This window comes from Lygodium microphyllum, chromosome 21 (assembly GCF_053477565.2).
Source record: "Lygodium microphyllum isolate KBCC chromosome 21, Lygodium_microphyllum_v1.1.10, whole genome shotgun sequence".
NCBI classification, from domain to species: Eukaryota; Viridiplantae; Streptophyta; class Polypodiopsida; order Schizaeales; family Lygodiaceae; genus Lygodium; species Lygodium microphyllum.
Window position 1 is genome coordinate 99,422,859 of NC_141155.1, and position 20,052 is coordinate 99,442,910.

At 46.3% G+C, this 20,052-nt stretch overlaps 1 protein-coding gene across 3 annotated transcripts in view; it reads left to right on the forward strand.

The window, feature by feature from the left end:
- LOC148018348 (initiation factor 4A-like protein) overlaps positions 1 to 20,052 on the forward strand; it is a 151,931-nt gene that overhangs the window by 120,429 nt on the left and 11,450 nt on the right. For 2 of the 3 annotated variants that reach the window (XM_087662256.1, XM_087662257.1), the window contains exons 3-6: positions 2,868 to 3,101; positions 3,237 to 3,294; positions 3,383 to 3,480; positions 3,580 to 3,615. In XM_087662256.1, coding sequence (XP_087518382.1) covers positions 2,868 to 3,101; positions 3,237 to 3,294; positions 3,383 to 3,480; positions 3,580 to 3,597 — 408 coding nt within the window. In that variant the 3' untranslated portion in view covers positions 3,598 to 3,615. Of the gene's footprint in view, positions 1 to 2,867; positions 3,102 to 3,236; positions 3,295 to 3,382; positions 3,481 to 3,579; positions 3,616 to 3,943; positions 4,057 to 20,052 lie in introns of those variants that run through there. The other variant, XM_087662258.1, reaches the window with a different exon arrangement.

Genomic DNA, 20,052 nt, shown 5'->3' on the forward strand with positions numbered 1-20,052 from the left:
CATATGAGGGTATTCGGTTTCTTTTTCTTTGGTCTTTTTTATGCCAATGGAGATTGTACAATTGCATCGTCCATATATTCAATGCCGGCATCATCATTGCCTGAGACTCACGTGTGTATATAATATTTTTCAGTAGGAATATTACATTATCAGTGAAAGCATTCTTTGTAGAGGCAGGTGAAGAATAAGAACTTGAAGGTGTCAGATAAGAGGGTTAGGGTGGAAAGTGAGCAATCGAGCTTGTGATACCAAAAGGTGCCAAACGAGGAGCATTGGAACTTGAGACCCTTGCCCAATTGTTGATTGAGACATTGAAATATAGCCAAAAGGTCTTCTAGCAAGGACATATGTGCAAACTGTAGTACCAATCATGCAACACAAGAGGGTTAGGTATGCTGGGTTGGGTAAGCCTTACAAGTAGAACCCCAAAAGTGCTTGTTTTGGGAGAGAAGGCCCTGCCACTAGTGCATGTGCACCACCTAGTTGCACAAAAGTAGATGCCTCAAGAAGTAATATGTGTCTAAGTTTGATGGTCCCCCCGATGTGATGTGAGGTGCTATAGATGAAGGAAAGAATGAAGATGCAATGGAAGGAAACGGCGGGATGGGTGGATTTGAAATTGTGGTGTGGATGGAGGTGAAGTGCATGAGGTGGGAAGATTTTGTGAATTAAATAGAAATGTTGATCATGGATTTTGTGAAGATGAAGATGAAGCACAAAAAATAAACTCTGACTAGTAGAATGATAACTTGAAGAAGATATAGCTGGCTTTTATTATAATCATCTCTTTTTCTGTCAACAAACTAGAAGTGATCTTCTTCATGATGTAATCCAATATCATATCTAACAGAAGGAGCAATGGAGAAATGACTAGAAATTTCAACTTGTTTATCTTTCATTGATGAAGATCAATAATGGTATGTAATTTGTGTTTCCTTGTCTTATTGGAGGGTCAGTCCCAATCGGGGGCTCCGACTGTCCCACAAGTTCCTAAGATTTGTACACATAATCTGAAGGGACTTTGTAATAGTTACCTTCAAGAAGTTGTTGGATCTGACACATTGAGGGTCAAATCTTATTGAGCCTGAGAGATTCGATATGCCCTATAATGTCCATAGTAATTGGTGTTATCTCCACCTGCGTTGGACTTCTTGGGAGTTAGCTATGAATACCACTCCTGTTCGGTCCTTGGCATAGGTTAAGTTGGAGATTGCTTTGGTGATGAAGTGTTTAAAGGCATCATCCTTTCTACTTTCTTACTTCTCTTCAATGTTGAGCTTTTCAATCAAGGCTAAAGTATCTTCAATGTGTACGTGGCTCTGATAGCATATAAAGAAATACTCAAGCAAAGAAGATAAACATACAAAGTGTGTGATAAAAAGTAGAACCCAAAGGTGAAGAGTGACTCAAAGTGAATAAGAATAGATGCTGAAACACAATATGCAAAGTAAACACAATAACAAACCTCCATGTCTTTGAGTGGATTGGTGCCACAAGGATGTGAAATTTTGACACTTTGCTTAGCATTTGATTAAGTTGTTAATCAAATATGCAAATGTGAGGTGCACATGTGATGTGCAAGTTAGTTATTTCACAGTGACAAGCCAAGGACCCTTAGAAGTCAGTGGGTGTCAAAGGCAAAAGTGGTAATAAGTTATATTAATCAGGTACCAGATACTTGGTGTCAAATTTTGGCCGAGAAGATCTTATTAGCCATTAATGTCAATGATGACATTAGCTATTAAATGCTCAAGAATACTTGGATGACAAATTAGCCTAGCCAATTTATTGTTGGCTGGTATAATTATTTTTTGAGAAAGAATTGATAGTTAAATTACTTTTCAGAATTAATATTTTGAGAATTAATTTTATTGGATGAAACTAATGAAAAGTAAAATAAATGGAAAAACAAACTCAAAGTTGAAAGAATGCTGGTGCAATATGTGAATCTGTGGGTGAACTGAGATAAAAATGAACTGTAGTTTGCCATGCAAATATAGGATATCCAAGGCAGGTTTTGAACAGAAATGATTTGATCAATTTGAGCATTTACAGTCCAATTCAGCTGGTCACTAGGTCAAGCCTGTGTAGAAAGTTGTCGGTGCCAAAATGGAGCTGCACAAAAAACTCTCAACATCTGCCTGGAGCAACATTTTGGGTAGCAAAGCAAGGATCCAACAATTTGGGTAGTCAAAAAATGAAACTAATATGGACAACGGGGGAAAATAGTAGCAGCCCCTCAAGGTGAGAAAGATGGAGTCTAACTTCAGTATTGTGCTACCTTTCCAATGCTAGAATGTCCGTATGCACAGGTGACTCGCCTGAAAATGGGTGCCTGGCTGTTTGATGTAATGCATATGAACATATCAAGAAGCATGTGTCCCCTGTGCAGCCAGCTCCAATGCGATGCTGTTTAGACAGTTGCCAATGTCAATTTGGCCTTGTTTTAGTCACAGACCATGTGTGCAGCCATGCGTGCATTCTTATGTGTAATGCACTACCCAGTTTTTCAACTGTTAAACTTTGTGGAACAAGGCCAAATGAAAATCTTGTGTTTCAGACTTTCCAATGGGGAAGTGTGCAGAAAGCCCAGATGCATTATGATTTTTGCAAATGCCTTTCACACAAATTTTCAAAGACTTTTCTTTGGGATTTATATGATATGCTGTGCATACTGACACCTTTGAGTGTTTCTTCCAGCTTCTTGGAAGAGAAAAATTTGATATAATGTATTCAACTAAGTTCTGCCTATTAAATAGAGGTGTTGAGAGTCTTGCTTGTCTTTAATCTATTTATAATCTCATAAACTCCATGGTCTTCATGTCCGGAGTAATTTAATTTCCAAGGGTTGTATCTTTGGGTTTCAGCACAGTGATCTCTCCGAGGCTGAGCGCTTTACAGTACTCCAAAAATTTCAGAAGACAGTAGCAAATTGGAATGATTCTTCAGATGGCATTCTGCAGACCAGCCTGAATACTGAGCTGCAAGAAACATATTCTCATCTTCTCGTAGTTACAGATACTTGTTTACCTTCTCAAGCACTTGGGGAGAGCCCTTTATCTGGCAGGGTCTTAATAAATTATGATCTTCCTGTTAAGAAGGTAATTGATTTTGTGCCCTCTTCTGGAAGTAATCTGGTTAGTTGACAGTCTTACTATGTATGCATGTTCAAATAAAGACCCTGCTAAAGCATAGGTTTGGCCTTTCATTTTGAAGCCAATCATTCTGAAATACAGGAAGCCTATCAGAGACGATTAGCTGCATGCCTGGGTCATACATCAACTGGGACATCAGGTATTTCATGTGCTCAAGAGATGTATGATTTCAACACTTCGTACTAAATGTGTTAAATCGTACTGAGTGGAGCTTGTCAACTGTCCAGGTGGTATTGCAATCAGCATGGTGGTTGGAGGTGAAATTGGCATTTTGAAGAATCTTGAAGAAGGATGTGGTATTGTCATTGATGAGATGCCTATTCAGGTGTTCTAAATTTAATTCTGATCAAAAGTTAATTTGATGCTGTCGTCTCTATGGTTTAAGGTGGCATACTAAAACATAATTCTGTATGACTGTTTGCAGATTTTTGAACTGCTCTGATTTGCATACTTACAAAAGGTATTATTTTAAAGACTTTATCCTGTTTCTCTTTAGAATGTCAAATTTTCGGTCAAAGTACTGACCTTTCTAGCTTTCAGAAACTTTCTGAAACATACAACATTTAACAAGTCATTGCCTATATTTGTGTACTGACTATGGCCTGCCAGTTCTCTTTTCCCAAGTCTAGTAGTTTAAGTTCATTCACATTTGCTGCATGAGGAATGTCTGATACACCTAGTATATACATTCAATTGTTCCATTGCCTCCGGATCTTGAATGATTTTGGGGACCTAGTTACTAAGTTGAAGACAAGATTAACTGACATCGTCTGAATTTGCACTTTTAGGGACCTTTGACCTGCTGCAATCTGGCCTATATTTGAGTTCTGAGAAATGTTTTTGATCATTAATGCTCGACTAGCTGCTCCATCCCATTCACCAACTGTGCCACTGCCAGCTCCCCACAGTGCCAGTTCTTCCCCCTTGGGCCCATTGCTGCCCATCACTGCTACACCCCGCCCCGCTCATGTAGGTTCTCTACTGCTGCCTCCTTGCAGTCTGCCAATGCCACCCCTCCCTGCCTGAGCAACTGATGCCCTTTGTCACCACTGCCAGCTCGTGTCTCACTCCTTGCTGCTCGCTACCTCCTCAAGACGCAAAACACAAAACACAAAAACACAAACACAAACAGAGAAGAAAGAGAACTCTGAAGTGAATGAATCAATGCTGTGAATGAATGAGAGAATGCACAGAATGCTTAAACATAGGGCTGTCCAACAGTTGGTGGCTCTTGTGGGGGCGGGCTGAGGGAGGTGTCGATGTGTGTTGACCACCAAAGATGGTTTCCGAATACAATAACCACCAATCACTAGGACATCGAACAAAGTGTGCACGTCGGCTGCCCATTGGCCTACCAAGACTACAGAGGCGATGGTTATCTTACCAAGCGAGTCCAAGTGATCATCCAGAGAGGCCAAGGCATCGGACAAAGGGTGCTCGTCGGCTGCCTGGTGGCCTACCAAGACTTCAAAGCTGGTATTGTGATGCTGTGTATTCACTCTCGAAAAACCTTGGAAGGAGGATGTTTGACAATTGATTAGTGGGAATAAAGTTAGCATCACTTCTACATGTTTTGGTTTGATGAGCAGTGTAGTTTGTGCAGCTATTGTTGCTTACTTTAGGTTTTGCCAGTTTAGAAAACTAAGGGTTTAAGCTGGGATTCTTGCAATGCTATGGAAAGGAGTTAAGAAGATTCATGAAGGGCTCAGTACTTTGATAGAGAAGTAGGTGGCAATACACACGTTAAGCGTACATGAAGTGTCATGTGCTTTTTGGTAATGCTTCCTCCATGCTCTTGCATGGATGAAGGAAAAGTGAGGGTGTCAGAAAGGGGTAAGAGACTCAATGATTGGTGATCATTCTGAAGAATCACATGAGGTCTCAGGATTTGGCAATCACCTTGGAGGACATAAGAGAATGTTTACATAAAGTAGTGTATCTATACTCTTAGTGTTGCTAACCAGTGTTACATGGGAGGTTATTTATGAAGGCTATTACAATCATTTCGGGGAGAAAGAGTTCAACATAACATGTCTTTGTGCTAATTTCCATCCAATGGAGTTAAAATTAGCCAATCAACCAGCTAACACCACCAATGATGAGGATAAAGGCTCAGTTAAGCAATCACCTTTATTAATGATCAATTTTGAGAAGAGAGGACTGCAGTGGAGGGTAAGAGAAAAAACAAGCATGTTCTTTACAAAAAGAATATGTGCTTTTTGGATATGGAAGACTCGGGTGCATGGGAAGGAGGGAAAGCTTAGGGGGTCATATTCTGAACTTCATCTTCACCACTGAAAAGTTTTTGCCATATTAGGCAGAGTGGAGAGGATGAGATCTGACTGGTTTTGAGCCAGCTCTTCTGGGAGCATCAGAGGAAGTACCAGCGTTGAAGAGAGCAGCACTAATGCAAAAGAGACATTTCATGGCTGATTGTGCGATGTAATTGCTAGAGCTACATGACCATCTCCACAATTTAGTTCTTTCGTCAACATTATTCACTGCAGTGATCGTGCCTTGAGCATTGGAGTTTTGGAGAGCCCGGATGATGTGCAAGTCATTCTAACCATGGAGAGAAGACAGATGCATGAGGAGGACTACCCTTTCGTTTATTTATCAACGCTGAATGTGAAGGAGTCGGTGCTGTTTTGGGAGCTATTCAGCATTTAATGTGGCCTGACTGCGTGACAAAATAGGCCTCTCACCAGACTATCAACAACAATAGAAGATTGAATAGGTGGAGGTGGTCATGGTGGCCAGCTACAGGAGTACACAGCCTTTGATTGATGCAGCAAGTGAAGGAATTCTCAGAATCTGGGAGGAGGCCGATGTGATAAAGGAGGACAGCAAGTTGCAGATAATATACCAAGGATTTTCATCGAAGAGTTCCTAGCTTTAAAGTGAGTGCAGTTTACACAACAAGTGCTGGTGATGCTTTGTTGGGTGGATTCTGAGTCAACTTGTCAGTGACAAGTCATTATACAAGGTTGAAAGTCGCTTGAAAGAGACTTTTAGACTTGCAAATGCCTGTGGGAATTTGATAACCACTGAAAGAGGAGCCATTCCAGCCTTGCGAAACAAAGCCACTGTTTTAAGGCTTATCACTGATGGGGATAATAAGCGGCAGCCCCAAGCGCCTTCATGACAGGCTAAATGTCAATGGAGAGTACTATCTCACCCACATTCTTCAGTGTCCTTATAGCAAACCTGTCCTCAATCTAAAGAGGGGCGGCCATATTGCAAATCATGGCCAATATTTCCCATTCTCTTCCCATAATACTATGATGTAGAAGGATGTATGTTGGGTTTCACTCACGCCTACACTCACAGAGGAGTGTTGGTGATCAATAGGACACTGGGGCACTTTTTACTCTCCGTACGAGAGGTTTTTTCCCCCAGATTTATTCTCTTTATTTTATGTGCCTATGTTACACATTTACGGGCACTTATCATGTTGCACACACTTTCGGGTGTGAACACCCTCTTACAATTCTAAGTTTTAAGGGTTGTACCTTGTACTTTCATCTTACACTTTCAGTCTATTGCATTGGGTGTCGTGCTTCACTCTCCACACTATCTACTCCACTCTCAGTCGAGCTTCGATCCTCTCCATCTCTCACAGTTGGTATCAAAGCTGAGTACAGCTCAGTTCAACTGGAACAGTCAGCTCCCTTCTACGCCAATCAATACCCTGCAAACAGTGCTGCCCAGTCAGCCAAAGCTGCTGCCTGAGAAGTCCGACTACGCAGCTTCCCTACTCTTGAGCCGTCTCAGCCCAGCGCTGTGCCGGCCTAAGCAGCTCCCCTCCAGCCCGTCTGTGCTCTTGTTGCGCTGCTCGCGCCCTGGCCTAGCACCCTCCGCCTTTGCGCCCTGTATCGCAGCTTGCCAATACTTCACCTGTGCGCCCAGTGCTGCACTCACTTGCAGTCCGCAAGCGCTCTGCCTCTCTTGACACCCCTGGTCTCCACACCGCCCTTGGTCTGTGAGTGGCGTTTACTGCTCCATACTCGCCCGCATATGCCCTGACCACCAGTGGCCAGCGCCGACAGCCTGCGCCACCCTGTCTTCAACAGCTCCCCCCCTGCGCTCTTGTGCCCAATGCCACCAGCTCGACTGGTTTCTAAGGTAAAATAAAAAACAATACTTTTTTATTCTAGATTCATCTCTGGAAAAGGGGCTTCTGCTCGGGCAAGCACAACAATCAGGATAGGTGTCTGGGACACGATTGATGTAAAAATTTCTTGGCAAATAAGTCAAGAATTTTGGGGCTTTTGGGTTTTGTGAAGACATTGGTACATGCAAAGTAGTTGCAGTTTGAAATAGGCTGTTTTTTGAGCATTTTGGGGCAAGAAATTTTGGGGTTTTTGCTTCTACAGTGTTGCTGAGTATTGAATGCACTTTGACCTGCATGCATTACAGACAGTTTTGACAGAGTGTACTTCAGTTTGCTAATTGCAGCAAGCTATTTGCTGTAATTTCTAGAAATTTTGAGATTTCTAGGTTGGTCCAGCTTGGACATTGCTCTTTTGCTCTTTTCTTGGCATTGATTATCATGGCAAATCAGGGAGGTGATGTATTTACCTATGTATCCAAGGAGGATAGGTTGGATAGTAACAACTATTCACTCTGGTCCTTCATGATGAAGAATGTGCTGATTGCGAAGAATCTTTGGAACTACATAAGCGGAGAAGAAGTTAGGCCCAGAGTTGTGGCTCCTGCTACTCCTCCAAGAGGATGTGGACAATGGGCAACTCAGCCTGTTCAGCCTGCTCCACTTCAGCCACTTCCCCAACGATCAACAGCTCAAAAGGCATGGGATACACGGGATGCACAAGCTTTGTTGCTAATTGCATTGGCAGTTCAGTGGTCTATTATCCCTCACATTCGGTCTGCAGCTTTTTCATGAGAAGCCTAGCTGACTTTGGAGTAGATATTTGATGGTAAGAATGAGACCCGCATCTCTTCCTTAAAGAAAGAGCTTGAGACACTGAAGATGGATGAGGGTGATTCTATGCAGGATCACCTAAACAAAATTCTGGACTTACGTGAGCAGCTTATGAATGTCGATGAGTATTACTTAGGTGCACAATTGATATCTACTACATTGAATTCATTGCCGCCCTCGTACTTGGCCTTTCATATGGCCTTGAACCTCACCATGAGGATTGCCCCACAATCGATTACTTTTCTTCAGCTGGTTAGTTTGCTCTTAGAGGAGAAGCAGACAAGAAGAAACAGTGGTGTGGATATTATAGCCTCTGAGCAGATTTTCATGGCACGACAGAAGGGCAATGGCAGCCAAGCAAAGAATGCTCCGCAGAGCTCTGGAAATTTAGGCACTTCACAGGGTAATAAGAAACAAGGGATGCCGCACGCAAGCCAAAAAGGAAAAATGCCATTATTACAAGAAGCGAGGTCACTACATCACTGAGTGAGTTGAGTTGAGCTCCCGCCATCATGTCGCAAGCTGCCCCCCCACCTCCGTCTAATTCGACGCCGCATCAGTCGTCTCCTCCCTCCCCGTCTGCGCTAGTCCCCTCCCCCCGCCCTACGCCAGTTCCCCCCCCCCCCCCCCCCCTCGCTCGACAGTCCTTCCCCTCCCTCCTGCTTGATAGTCTTCCCTTCCCCCCTGCTCGATTGGTAGATTCCCAGCAGGGACGTGCAATGGAAACCCTTGGTCAGATGCTGGCACATTTGCGAGTGCCCCCCAGTCAAACACCTTGCGCATCATCCTCTCTGAGGAACAACTCTTAGCCGTCTGGGCCACAGAGTTGAAGCTAAAAGAAACAACGATATTTGGTCATGTCGTTGGGCACTCCCTATCGAGGGCCCAGCTGCAGGACTGGCTTCACTCCACGCTGCGCATTGGCACAGCACAGATCGTGGAGGCAGTCCTCATGGGTCGAGGTATCTTTATGGTTCGACTCAGCTCTGCAGACGCAACTCGTGAGTTAGTGGAGAGCTCGCCCTATGTCCCCACGAAGGGGATCATCTACATGGTTCTCTGGTATAGCGGCTTCACAGTGGAGACATTTGCGCTCCACAACAGTTTTCTCAGACACCCAGTCACCTTACTTTTCCCCAGATTAGTGGTAGAGTACAGCCAGTTAGTGGAGGACTTTGGACAGCTCTTTGGCATAGTTCTTCCTGTCTCCTTTGCGGATGCAGTGATAGCTGCAGGAGTCCCAAAGGTACGAGTGGCCGTGAAGGACACAAAAAGTGCACTAAAGTTTTTGGAGATTGAGACAGGAGGTCATTCCTTTAGGCAGCAGGTCATTGTGACTGGGCAACCAGGGTAGTGCCTGCGGTGCCATGACTTTGGGCATCAGGCAGCAGATTGTACGTGTTTCGGAGCCAGAGCGGTTCCGCCGAAAGGTCCATAGGTGGACACTGACGGCTTTACACAGGTCCAGAGATGACAGAGAGGGAGAAAGCAGGGGGGCCGCAGCCTGCTCTTCAGACCCAGCCTCAACAGCAGGGAGCAAGAGGGCGGGCGACACCTCGGTAGAGCACTTCACAGCCCCCCTGCCCGCCCCACTCGGCAGAACCGCAGTCCCCCACATCCACCACCTGTACTACAGACTACCTCACCTAAGATCCCATAGCCCCCACACCCACAGCCCCCTCCCCCCCCCCCCCCCCCAAAAAACCTCCCATGCCCCCCCTAACTCTGGTCCACAAAACCCCCCCCCCCCACACCCGCCATGTACCTCTGACCATTCCACCATCCCCCCTAACCCTCTTCCCCTCGACCATCTCCCCTGCTGAGTACCTCCCCCTGATCCGCACTTGGTTCAGGTGATCCCCCCCAAACCCACGCCCCCTCCTTCCATAAGAGGTGATGAGCCACACACGCCTACATTCTCCTTGCGCCAACAGTCTTTCCTCTCCCACACAGCCACCAACTCATCCGCCCCTGCCGCCCATTACACTTTTCCGAGATAGGCAGCATAGTTGTTGCCATAGGAGCTCTTCCGTAGTGGCCCATGGTCCTACCTACGAGATGAGGAGTGCAGAGAGTTCCCACTATCTCTAGAGGTGGGGATCCTCATGGTTCGTAAGTCAAGGAGGGGCAAGGTCCATCTACTAGCACCAGTAGGTGGACCAAACTATGCTTTTTCCCTTCGGTCCTCTCACTTAGAGGAGTGGACGACCACACAGATAGAGGAAGAGCTGAAGAGTTAGGTGGTGGACCATACCTCCCAGTGGATGGGAGAGGAAGGACTAGCACTGTTTGCACAACAGTGGCTTGGTTGCATGATGGACATTAACTGGTGGGTTGGTGTCGAGGTCCCACACTCGAGCATTATCTTTCGAGCCCCTCCACAGTGGAGAGCTCCGCGGGATATGATTGAGTGGCCCTTGGCATAGGCGGCCCATTTCTACCAATGTACAGAGTCACGACTCTCAGCGTGGCTGATAGATGCATTGATAGTACCACTTGGAGTATTTATCACCCCTATGGTCCAACTAAGGGCCACCATGGGGGACTGGAGTTCGCTGTCCAGACTAGCGGCAAAGCGTACTTGTATGCCCCGTAGTTTTTCCTCCTCATCAGCAGCCTCCACACTGAACAGATGCCTACTATTCTGTCAGTCATGGGTTTCCCCATGAGCTTACACCTTGCATCCTGGAATGTGAATAGTCTCCACTATAGTGGGACACGTGGTTCCAAAAAGTTGATTGTTCGGCAAGAGCTTTAGCTTGCCCTTGCCGGATAGATTGACATCTTACTCCTACAGGAGCATAAGCTCACTCCCACCCAGGCCTAGCGGGTTGGGAAGGTACTCCCGGGCAGCTCGCACACTTACTGGGAGCACACCATAGGTGCCCACGGCAAGAGTGGATGTATATGCACTTCTGTTGGCCCGAGTCTCACCGCTTGTGTACGAGACCACGGGATGATAGTGGCAGGGAGGGTTCTTTGGATCAGATTGGACATTGGGAACTTGTGCCTTGGAGTCCTCAATGTCTATGCCCCTACGGAGATTAGGGCATGTAGTAGGTACTGGGTGGATATCGTGGATGGACTCCCAGAGATAGACTCCTGGATTGTTGGAGGAGTCTTCAACAATCTGGAGGCTTTGGAGGACTAGCAAGGCAAAGGCAGAAACTACCAGGGCATGGCGGGGGAGGAGCAAGAGGTATGGGAGGCCTTTCTACTGGCAGTCGGAGCACACGATGCCTGGAGAGACCTTGCCTTTCACTGGAGGGAGAGGTTGCTGGACTTCTCTTGGGGATACAGGCAGCTAGGTGGAGTCCTGTTGGAACGGTTGGACAGGTTTTGTGTGGGAGAGTGGGGAGACTCTTGTGGAGGCTAGATTGAGCAATTGGCGGGCACCACGCTGTCCGATCATTGCCCGATTCTCTTGACACTTGATCTGCCAGCGTCTGCCCTAGACACACGATCCTGTCGCATCCCTAATTGGATCTATAAGAGGGAGGAGGTTACGAGATAGATAGAGGAGGTTGTAGAGGTCCTAGCCAAGTCGAGTAGAATCTGCCAAGCGGCAGCTATACAAGCCAGGTAGCAAAGCTGGGAGGAGGAGAGAGCACTTCGGCGGGACCTCGTAGCCATGCAGAGATTATTACAGGAGGCACCAAGGGATCCCACCCTCCACGCACAAGAGATGCGCGTGCGAGTAGCCATTGCTGGTCTAGAGGATAGGCATTCGGAGTTCTCTTTCTGCACCTCGGCAGCCTTCTGGGCGCGGAAGGGAAACACGATGTGTAGGCAGTTCTTCCAGGTGCACCAGCCTCGCACTACAAGAGAGCAAATACGCAGTCTTCGGGATCAGTATGGGAGGACTCATTCTAGCCTAGATGAGGTGATGGAGATTGCCACTGACTACTACAAGCGCCTTTTCCAGTAGGAGACGGCCTCAGCTAGAGGACATTGATGTAGATAGCAGGTCTGGATCACATCCCATCCCTCGTCACAGGATGCTCCCTCCTAGCCCCCTTTAGAGATAAGGAACTAGAGAAGGCTTTCGATACACAGGATGGGCAGAAATGCCCAGGAGAGGATGGCCTCTAAGGCCTTCTTCACTACCTACTGGGAAGTGGTGAAGGACCCCCTACTGATGGCCTTTCAGGAGATTTTCACTTCAAGACAAATGCGAGGGAGTCTTTCGGCAGGCCTTATCAGTCTTCTCCCCAAAGGGAGAGACCGGTTGGAGCTTTCCCAATGGAGACCGATCACCTTATTGTCAGTGGCCTATAAGGCACTGGCAAAGATGATTGGTAGGCAACTATGCCTTATGCTTCCAGACATCATCCATGACACACAGACAGGCTTTGTCCAGGATAGGAGCATCCTAGACAATGTTTTTACCTTCTTTGAGGCGACAAAGTGGGCTCAGTATAGTGGGCAGAGACTGGTTGTACTACTCTTGGATTTCGAGAAAGCTTATGATAGGGTGGATTGGAATTTCCTAGAGGGCAACATGGTGAGGCTGGGTTTCCCCCAGGTTTGGATTTGTGGGGTCTCCGCACTTTACAAATCGGCCACCAGCAGGGTTCTCATAGGTGGAAGGCGAGGGGAGGAGTTTCGGTTGGAGAGATCGGTCCGGCAGGGCTGCCCCCTGGCCCCATACCTGTTTCTACTCTTTGCGGAGGCGATGTCTCACTTACTCAAGTTATGTGTGAGCAGTTTACCCGGCCTCCGACTTCCAGTGAGAGAGGAGTCTGAGTTGTTAGACTCAGAGTATGCACATGACACAACCCTCTACATTGAGGACGATGAGTTGATGCTGGAGAGAGTGAGACTGGCTCTTGACGTGCTCTGTTTTGCAGCTGGAGCGAAAATCAACTGGCGAAAGTCGGTTGGCTTTCTCACAGATCCGGACTCTAGCACGGAGTGGAGCGTCCACCTGGGATTTAGATGGGTGAGTAGAGGGCAGACCGTCCGGTACCTAGCATTTTAAGTGGGACTCGACATCACTCATGTCCAGCAGTTTCTCCCTATCCTTGATTCTATTCGAAGAAAGCTGACTTACTGGAGCACGGCTCGCGTGTCACTAGCTGGCCAAGCCCTGATGGTCAACCAGGTCCTCCTAGCGACGGCGTCGTACATCGTCTCGTGTTGGTGCTTCTCCTCATCCTGCGTAGTGCAGCTTCGCCGCCTAGTGTGGAATTTCCTTTGGTTAGGGTCAGATGGCTCCAGGGATTCCAAGGCCAAGGTGGCATGGGCGACCATCATACGGCATCGGTCAGAGGGAGGGCTTGGGATCATAGACCCAAAGTATCAGAATATGGCCCTCTTGGGCAAGCTAGTTGTCTACGGCCTTGTTCGCGGCCTCACACCAGGCAGGCAAACTTGGAGAGTCTTATTGCAGGAGGGTCTTCAGGATTGTAGACCGAGACTTGGTGGGGAGTGGAGGCTGTCCCTGAGATGGATCTTCACGTCAGCCTAGATCACCCCTCCCCCCCCCAGATCAGCTTTTCTACGTAGCTTACTCCGCGTGTGGCAGGGTCTCCGTAAGGTCCTAATCCAGAGCCCCCTAGGCTACCAGGAGGAGATAGATCGTCTGCAGGTGATCAGGAAAACCCGGGTCAAAGATCAGGAAGGGGTACAGATTGATGAGCGCCCCCACATCCAGTGGGCTAGTTGGGAGACTAGCTTGGCCCGTACCATTTGGACTTGGTGGGAGGTATACAAGATGGCAGACGAGGAGGTGCTACAGCGTGTATCAGGCTGCCAGAGAGGAGTGGAGTTGAGGAGAAGGGAGATAGAAGCAGTGATACCTCTGGAGTGGCTTGCTTCCTTGATACAAGGGCCGATAGAGCTTGGGGAGATATGGGCCGCTAGGTTTTCAACAGCAGGCATCCTGCTACAAGTGGCAGTTAGGGTGGGCGGCGTCCCGCAAGGGATTTTCTTCACCGTTTAGAGGGGGGGCGTTTAGCCCTTGACAGAGGGCAGCAGGATGAGGGGATAGCTACCCTTTTGTAGAGGAGGATTCGGGTGGTGGGCCTTCAGGGGAAGACATGGCGGCTGGACCCCTATGTTTTTTGGAGGGAGCTCAGGGAGTAGCACCTTTGGATCTGGGAGAGTAGACCACTTGATGAGCTGGAGTGGGATCCAGGAGAGTGTCTATGGCCGGCCACTGCGGTCGCTAAGAAGCCACTGAGGTTCTTAGAGTACACTGCCAGGATTGACAGACATGTACTGATGCAGGAGGATATGGATTGGGCGCCGTCACATAGTAGACACTGGGCGGAGCACAACATCACGGAGTCTTTCCGATGGACTTTCTGGCGCCACCTATGGGATAGCTGGAGGCCGAGAAGGGATTCGTATTTTTATGGCTGGTGGCACATGGAGGCTTGGCGGTGGGAAGTTGGCTTGCCCAAATGCAGGAGGGAGGTTGTAAGCGCTGCACACAATAGCCTCTGGAAACCCAAAGCACTGTCTTTTGTCATGTGAGGAGGCGCAGCTCGTGTGGAGAGGAGCATGCCGCATCCTTCGCCGTATAGCACCCAGCCTTGGATGTATCTCATGGAGAGCTTTCTGCTGGCAGGTAGTTAGCCAAGGCTGTCACCTTCTTTATGAGGCCGGGATGCAGGACACGATATTCATTATTGAGGCAAGGTCGTGTGCAATGGTTGGTTTGGAGGCTCTACCCATCTGCAAGGTACTGGAGCCCACAGTAGACCGCTCTGAGGTATGGGAGATCATGGGGAGTCTTATTGGATGGCATATCTGGAAGGCGCGGTATCAGGAGGCTTTTGGCGGAGAGAGACTTTCTGTACAGGTGACCTTAGCAGAGCTCTGGACCTCCATCATCCACTCCCTACGCGGCCGATGGGATCAGGTGCAGGGCGAGTCCAGAGCTTGTTAGGAGCTCCGTTGTTAGTTCATGCGCACTTGGGGCAATCAAGACCTGTTCTTCGTGATGCAGACAAGTAGTCCCAGATGGCAATACCCCCCCCCCTCCCCCTCTCCATGGCTTCTTGCCCCTATCCCCCCCAGGCTGCCTTGAGAGGCTTGTATACATGATGTAATTGTGACTTTGCATCAGCTCCAGCTAGTCTGTTGAGCATGAGCACTCCGTTGTAATCAGTTTTTTTGAGTAATATAATCAGTCACATTTTACTTGCAAAAAAAAAAACATCACTGAGTGTAGAAAACGCATAGTCAAGGAGGAGTCGTGGATGTCTGTTTCTGATGCTCCTTCCATTGCGACTGCGTCAGCATCCTATGTTTTGCAGATAGGGACTTTTGTTTTTATACATGCAGTTATGGCTCTTCTTGGGCTGATAGAGCAGTTAGCTCTACTAAGGATGCAAGCATATGGTTTTTTGATAGTGGTGCTTCTAGGCACATCACATCTCGCAAAGATTTGTTTGCTTGTGTTGGTGCAGCTCTAGTTGGCAAGTCTGTACAGTGTGCCAACAATGCATCATATCCTGTTAGAGGTATTGGGGAGATTGTGCTTACAGCCATTGATGGCTCTATTCTCTGCCTACAGGATGCTTTGTTTGTGCCAAGCATAAAGAAGAATTTGTTATCTATTTCTTCTTTGGCATGGTGTGGTTTGCAAGTCACGTTTGATGATGACAGATGCACGGTGCGAGATAAGGAGCACATGACTTTGGTCTTGATTGCACTCTATGTCATGGGTTATATGAGTTGGATGCTCTTTCAGTTGATCTGTCAGCGTACTTAGCGTCCACTCTTACTCCTGCTATGTTACAAGTGGAGTTATGGCATGCTCGCATGGGGCATGTGAACTATGGTAGCTTGATGCTCTTACAACGTACACAGATGGTAGATGGATTATCTCTTTCGGAGAGACCTTCTGAGCACTTATGCGAGGGATGTATTTTGGGAAAAATGCATCGGTTTTCGTTTTCCGTAATGTTGCTTTTAAAGCCACAGCTAGGTTACAATTTGTGCACTCATATATATGTGGCCCTATGCAGACAAAGTCATTGGATGGATGTTACTATTTTGTGACTTTTATTAATGACTTTACTCACTTCTGCTGGGTCTATTCTTTAGTGAAAAAGTTAGAAGTGTATGATGCATTTTTGGCTTTTGTAGCACTTGTTGAGAACCAGTCTAGTTGTAGGGTGAAGACTCTCCGTTCGGACCGAGGGGGGAATATATGTTCTCTATGCTGAATTCCTTTTTTAAGTAGAAGGGCATCGTTCATCAGTTCACTACTGCTTATACTTCACAGCAAAATGGGGTTGCAGAGAGGAAGAATCGGTCACTCATGGAGATGTCCAGATGTATGCTGGAAGCAAAGAGCTTGCCACACAGTTTTTGGATGGAAGCTGCTATGTGTGCTTGCCATGTTTTGAACAGATGCCCCACCAAAGCATTAAATAATGTCATGTCTTTTGAGACTTGGAACAGCCGAAAACCTTCTATTGGGTACTTGCATACTTTTGGATGTCTTGCATATGCACACATTCCCAAGGTACTTACAAAAAAGTTGGATAATAAGGCTATTAAATGTATTTTTGTGGGGTACATCAATGAGAGCAAAGGATACAGACTATATGATCTTGTCTCTAAAAAGATATTTGTTAGTAGGGATGTACTTTTTGATGAAAAATCAGAATTATCCCTTGCTAGTTTTGACACATATCAAGCTACCAATGATGTATTTGAAGGGCTGCTGCCCATTACATTTGGTGATTCAGCTAGAGTTTCAGGAAGTGAACTTAATGTTCAGCCAGCTGCTCCATTGGGAAACGCAGAAAATCAGTCAATTGCTGATCTGAATACTCAGCAAAGTGCTGAATTTGAAATTCAGCAAGAGCTTGTGCACAGTCAGGAGGCAAGACAAATGCCTAGATGGTATTTACAAACTATGAAAGATGGTCATTTGGATGCTTCCATGGCTGGTTGTACTAGAAGGCAAGCTCGTATGCATGATATTGCACATACCATGGAGTTTGTTATGGCAGCAAATACAGTTGATGATGAGGAGCCTGAATGTTTTGAGGATGCACAACATAATGTGCATTGGATGGCGGCAATGCAAGCTGAGTTTGATTCCATCATTAAGAATCAAACATGGGATTTAGTGTCAGGAAGTTTGCAGATAATATACCAAGGATTTTCGTGGAAAAGTTCCTAGCTTTAAATTGAGTGCAGTTGACACAATAGGTGCTGGTGATGCTTTGTTGGGTGGATTCTGAGTCAATTTGTCAGTGACAAGTCATTATACAAGGTTGAAACTCGCTTGAAAGAGACTCTTAGACTTGCAAATGCTTGTGGGGATTTGATAACCCCCTCTCAATCATAGATGTTGATCCGGGAGGAGGAATAAGAATCTAATGTCGCTCTTCAGGTGGTGCAAAGAACCATGATAATAGATGAAGATGAAGATGAAGCACCCCAACTAGAAGAGCAAAGTAGAAGTCACCGCCATGATAGCATCAAGAGAGATTGTACAACTGGCCTCAAGAGGGGAAGCCTCTGTACAAGTCGAAGAGCAAATCTCCCTGGAAGATGAAACCATGAAAGAAATGATGCACAGCCCATGTGTCCAGCTCAAGGACTGATGCAAATCTCCATGTTAGCCCTATATTGAAAGACACAACCTTGCAAGGGAGATTAGGATTTGCAAAACAAAGGTTAGTGGTGAGATACTCCAAAGCAAAACAAAATAGAAAAGTAAAGCTAATTGAACGAACAATGGAATGAGTATGTGTGTACAAGTGAGTGTAGTAGAAGACTAAAGATCTAAAGGAATGCTAGACTAACCTAGGGTGTTCAAAGGGACTTACAGAAGTGCTAACCTAAGGGTGTGGCCACCAACATGTACGGCCATCAGTAGATCGCTGCAATGAAACAGGTGATGGGGTGGAGAAGTGTGCCTAGGATGGGGTGTAGGACAAGACCTCGGAATGGATGCAAATAATGCAATGGGTGAGGAACCAATAGACCAATCAGGTAATCCTTTAGGGATAGTGAAAGATATTGGTTGTTGAGGCTGTTCGTGTGCCACATGTCTAGCGACAACTATGTTAAAAGGACCAGATGGGGCAGCAATTGGAGGCATAGGCCCCTTGGATTGTCTTGCAAGAGTAGAGACAATCGCAGTGGTCTGCAGTGGTTTCTTACGTGGGGGACCTTGGGCCTTGGCACATTACTCCTGGTCCACATGGCCCAATCTCTGATAGTGTGTATAAAACCTACTCTTTTTTTTGCTAGATGCGTTTAGGTGCTTTGGTTCCATCTGAGGAATGGGTATCACCCTTGTTTTGAGTTGCCTTAGCATCTTGTGAGTTCGTGCCACCTCCGGTTTTCTTCGTGAATAAAAGGCAACTAGACCCCTCGTTGAATTAGAATGTGGAAAGGACTTCTTGTGACTTGATTATGTGGGCTCACATAACGCAAGAAGTGACATTCAAACTCATAGAAGGTTGGCAATCCGGGCGACCAAATAATGTGCAAGGTGAAGTGGAAGTATTTTTTAGGAAACTTGTTAAAAAAGAAGGTCATTTAACTTTGGTGAGTTATTAGTGGCAAATTCAGCGAGTAATTGCCGATATTTAACCAACTTGACTTTCAAATCATCCCCTTCCTTAATGGAAAACTCTTGAGACTCAAGGTCAAGATTGATACATCGAGTGCGATCTTGTGCCACATAGTGGTCAATGAGATGACTCCAACTCTCAAATGTGAGGGAAAAACACTGTAACTGAGAATGAAACTTGGGAAGCAATCCTTGCATTAACTCAACATTGGTTGTGACATTGAGGGCTCTTTAGTGATGGATGTGAGCAGGGTGAGTTTGTTAAGCATAGGCTCTAGACCAATGACTAGGTCCCAAAGACCTTGAGATTCAAGCACTTGTTGCATGAAGTTTAACTAATTGGTAAAATTTGATCTATTAAAACGAGTCTTATCTGTGAAGATAATGTTGGTTGTGGCAATAGGAGTGGTAGTGTTGTAGGAGGATAAAGGTGGGTAGGGTGAGGGAATGGAGTATAATTGGGAATGAATCCTAGAGTGCCCACCATGCATGCGTGAAGTTGCACAGTGGATCCAAAAGTGGGAATGGACTGACTAGGCATGGGCATGGTGACTGCATGAGTGGCTTGTGGAGGAGGGATAGGGACACGTAGGGTGGATGGTGAAAATCCTTGCAAAGGGAAGGATAAAATGATCATCTAGTGACTTCTCTTGATGTTTCCAACTCTCAACTACTACTTTATCCAAACCAAACGCTTGTGCATGTTCAAAGAAGTTGGTAGAGGAGACCATCAAAAGCCATGCAAAAGAGTATATTTTGTATTGATTGGTATCGTGGGTTTGTACTACTCTTTGAGCAATAGCCCACTTGTGTGATGGACATCTTTTGGCATCATAAGTTTTATTAATGTCTCATAAGGATCATTGTTCGAACCACTTGAAAGTGGTGGTTTAACTATGGACATTATTGAGTGGATGGTGCCAATAGATGGCTTCTTTTTTAATCGCTACATAGGCATAGTTGACTTCTTGATTGATAGAGGACTTTTCCTTGGTTCAAGGAGCAACACCACCCCTCTCGTGTGCCCTCATTAGGCAAGCACAGTGAAGCAAATTTTCCCTCTAAACTGGCAGCTAAATGATTTCTAGCTTCACCACTTCATCTCCGAATACATTGAATAGGAATGTGTTTGATGCCTATAAGGAGCCATCATAAGTTTTTTTTTTTTGCAAGTAAAATGTGGCTAATTATATTACTCAAAAGGCTGACTACAACGGAGTGCTCATGCTCAACAGACTAGTTGGAGCTGATGCAAAGTCACGAATACATCATGTATACAAGCCTCTCAAGGCAGTCTGGGGGGGATGGGGGCAAGAAGCCATGGAGGGGGGTGTATCGCCATCTGGGGCTGCCTGCCTGCATCATGAAGAATAGGTCTTAGCCACCCTAGGTGCGTAGAA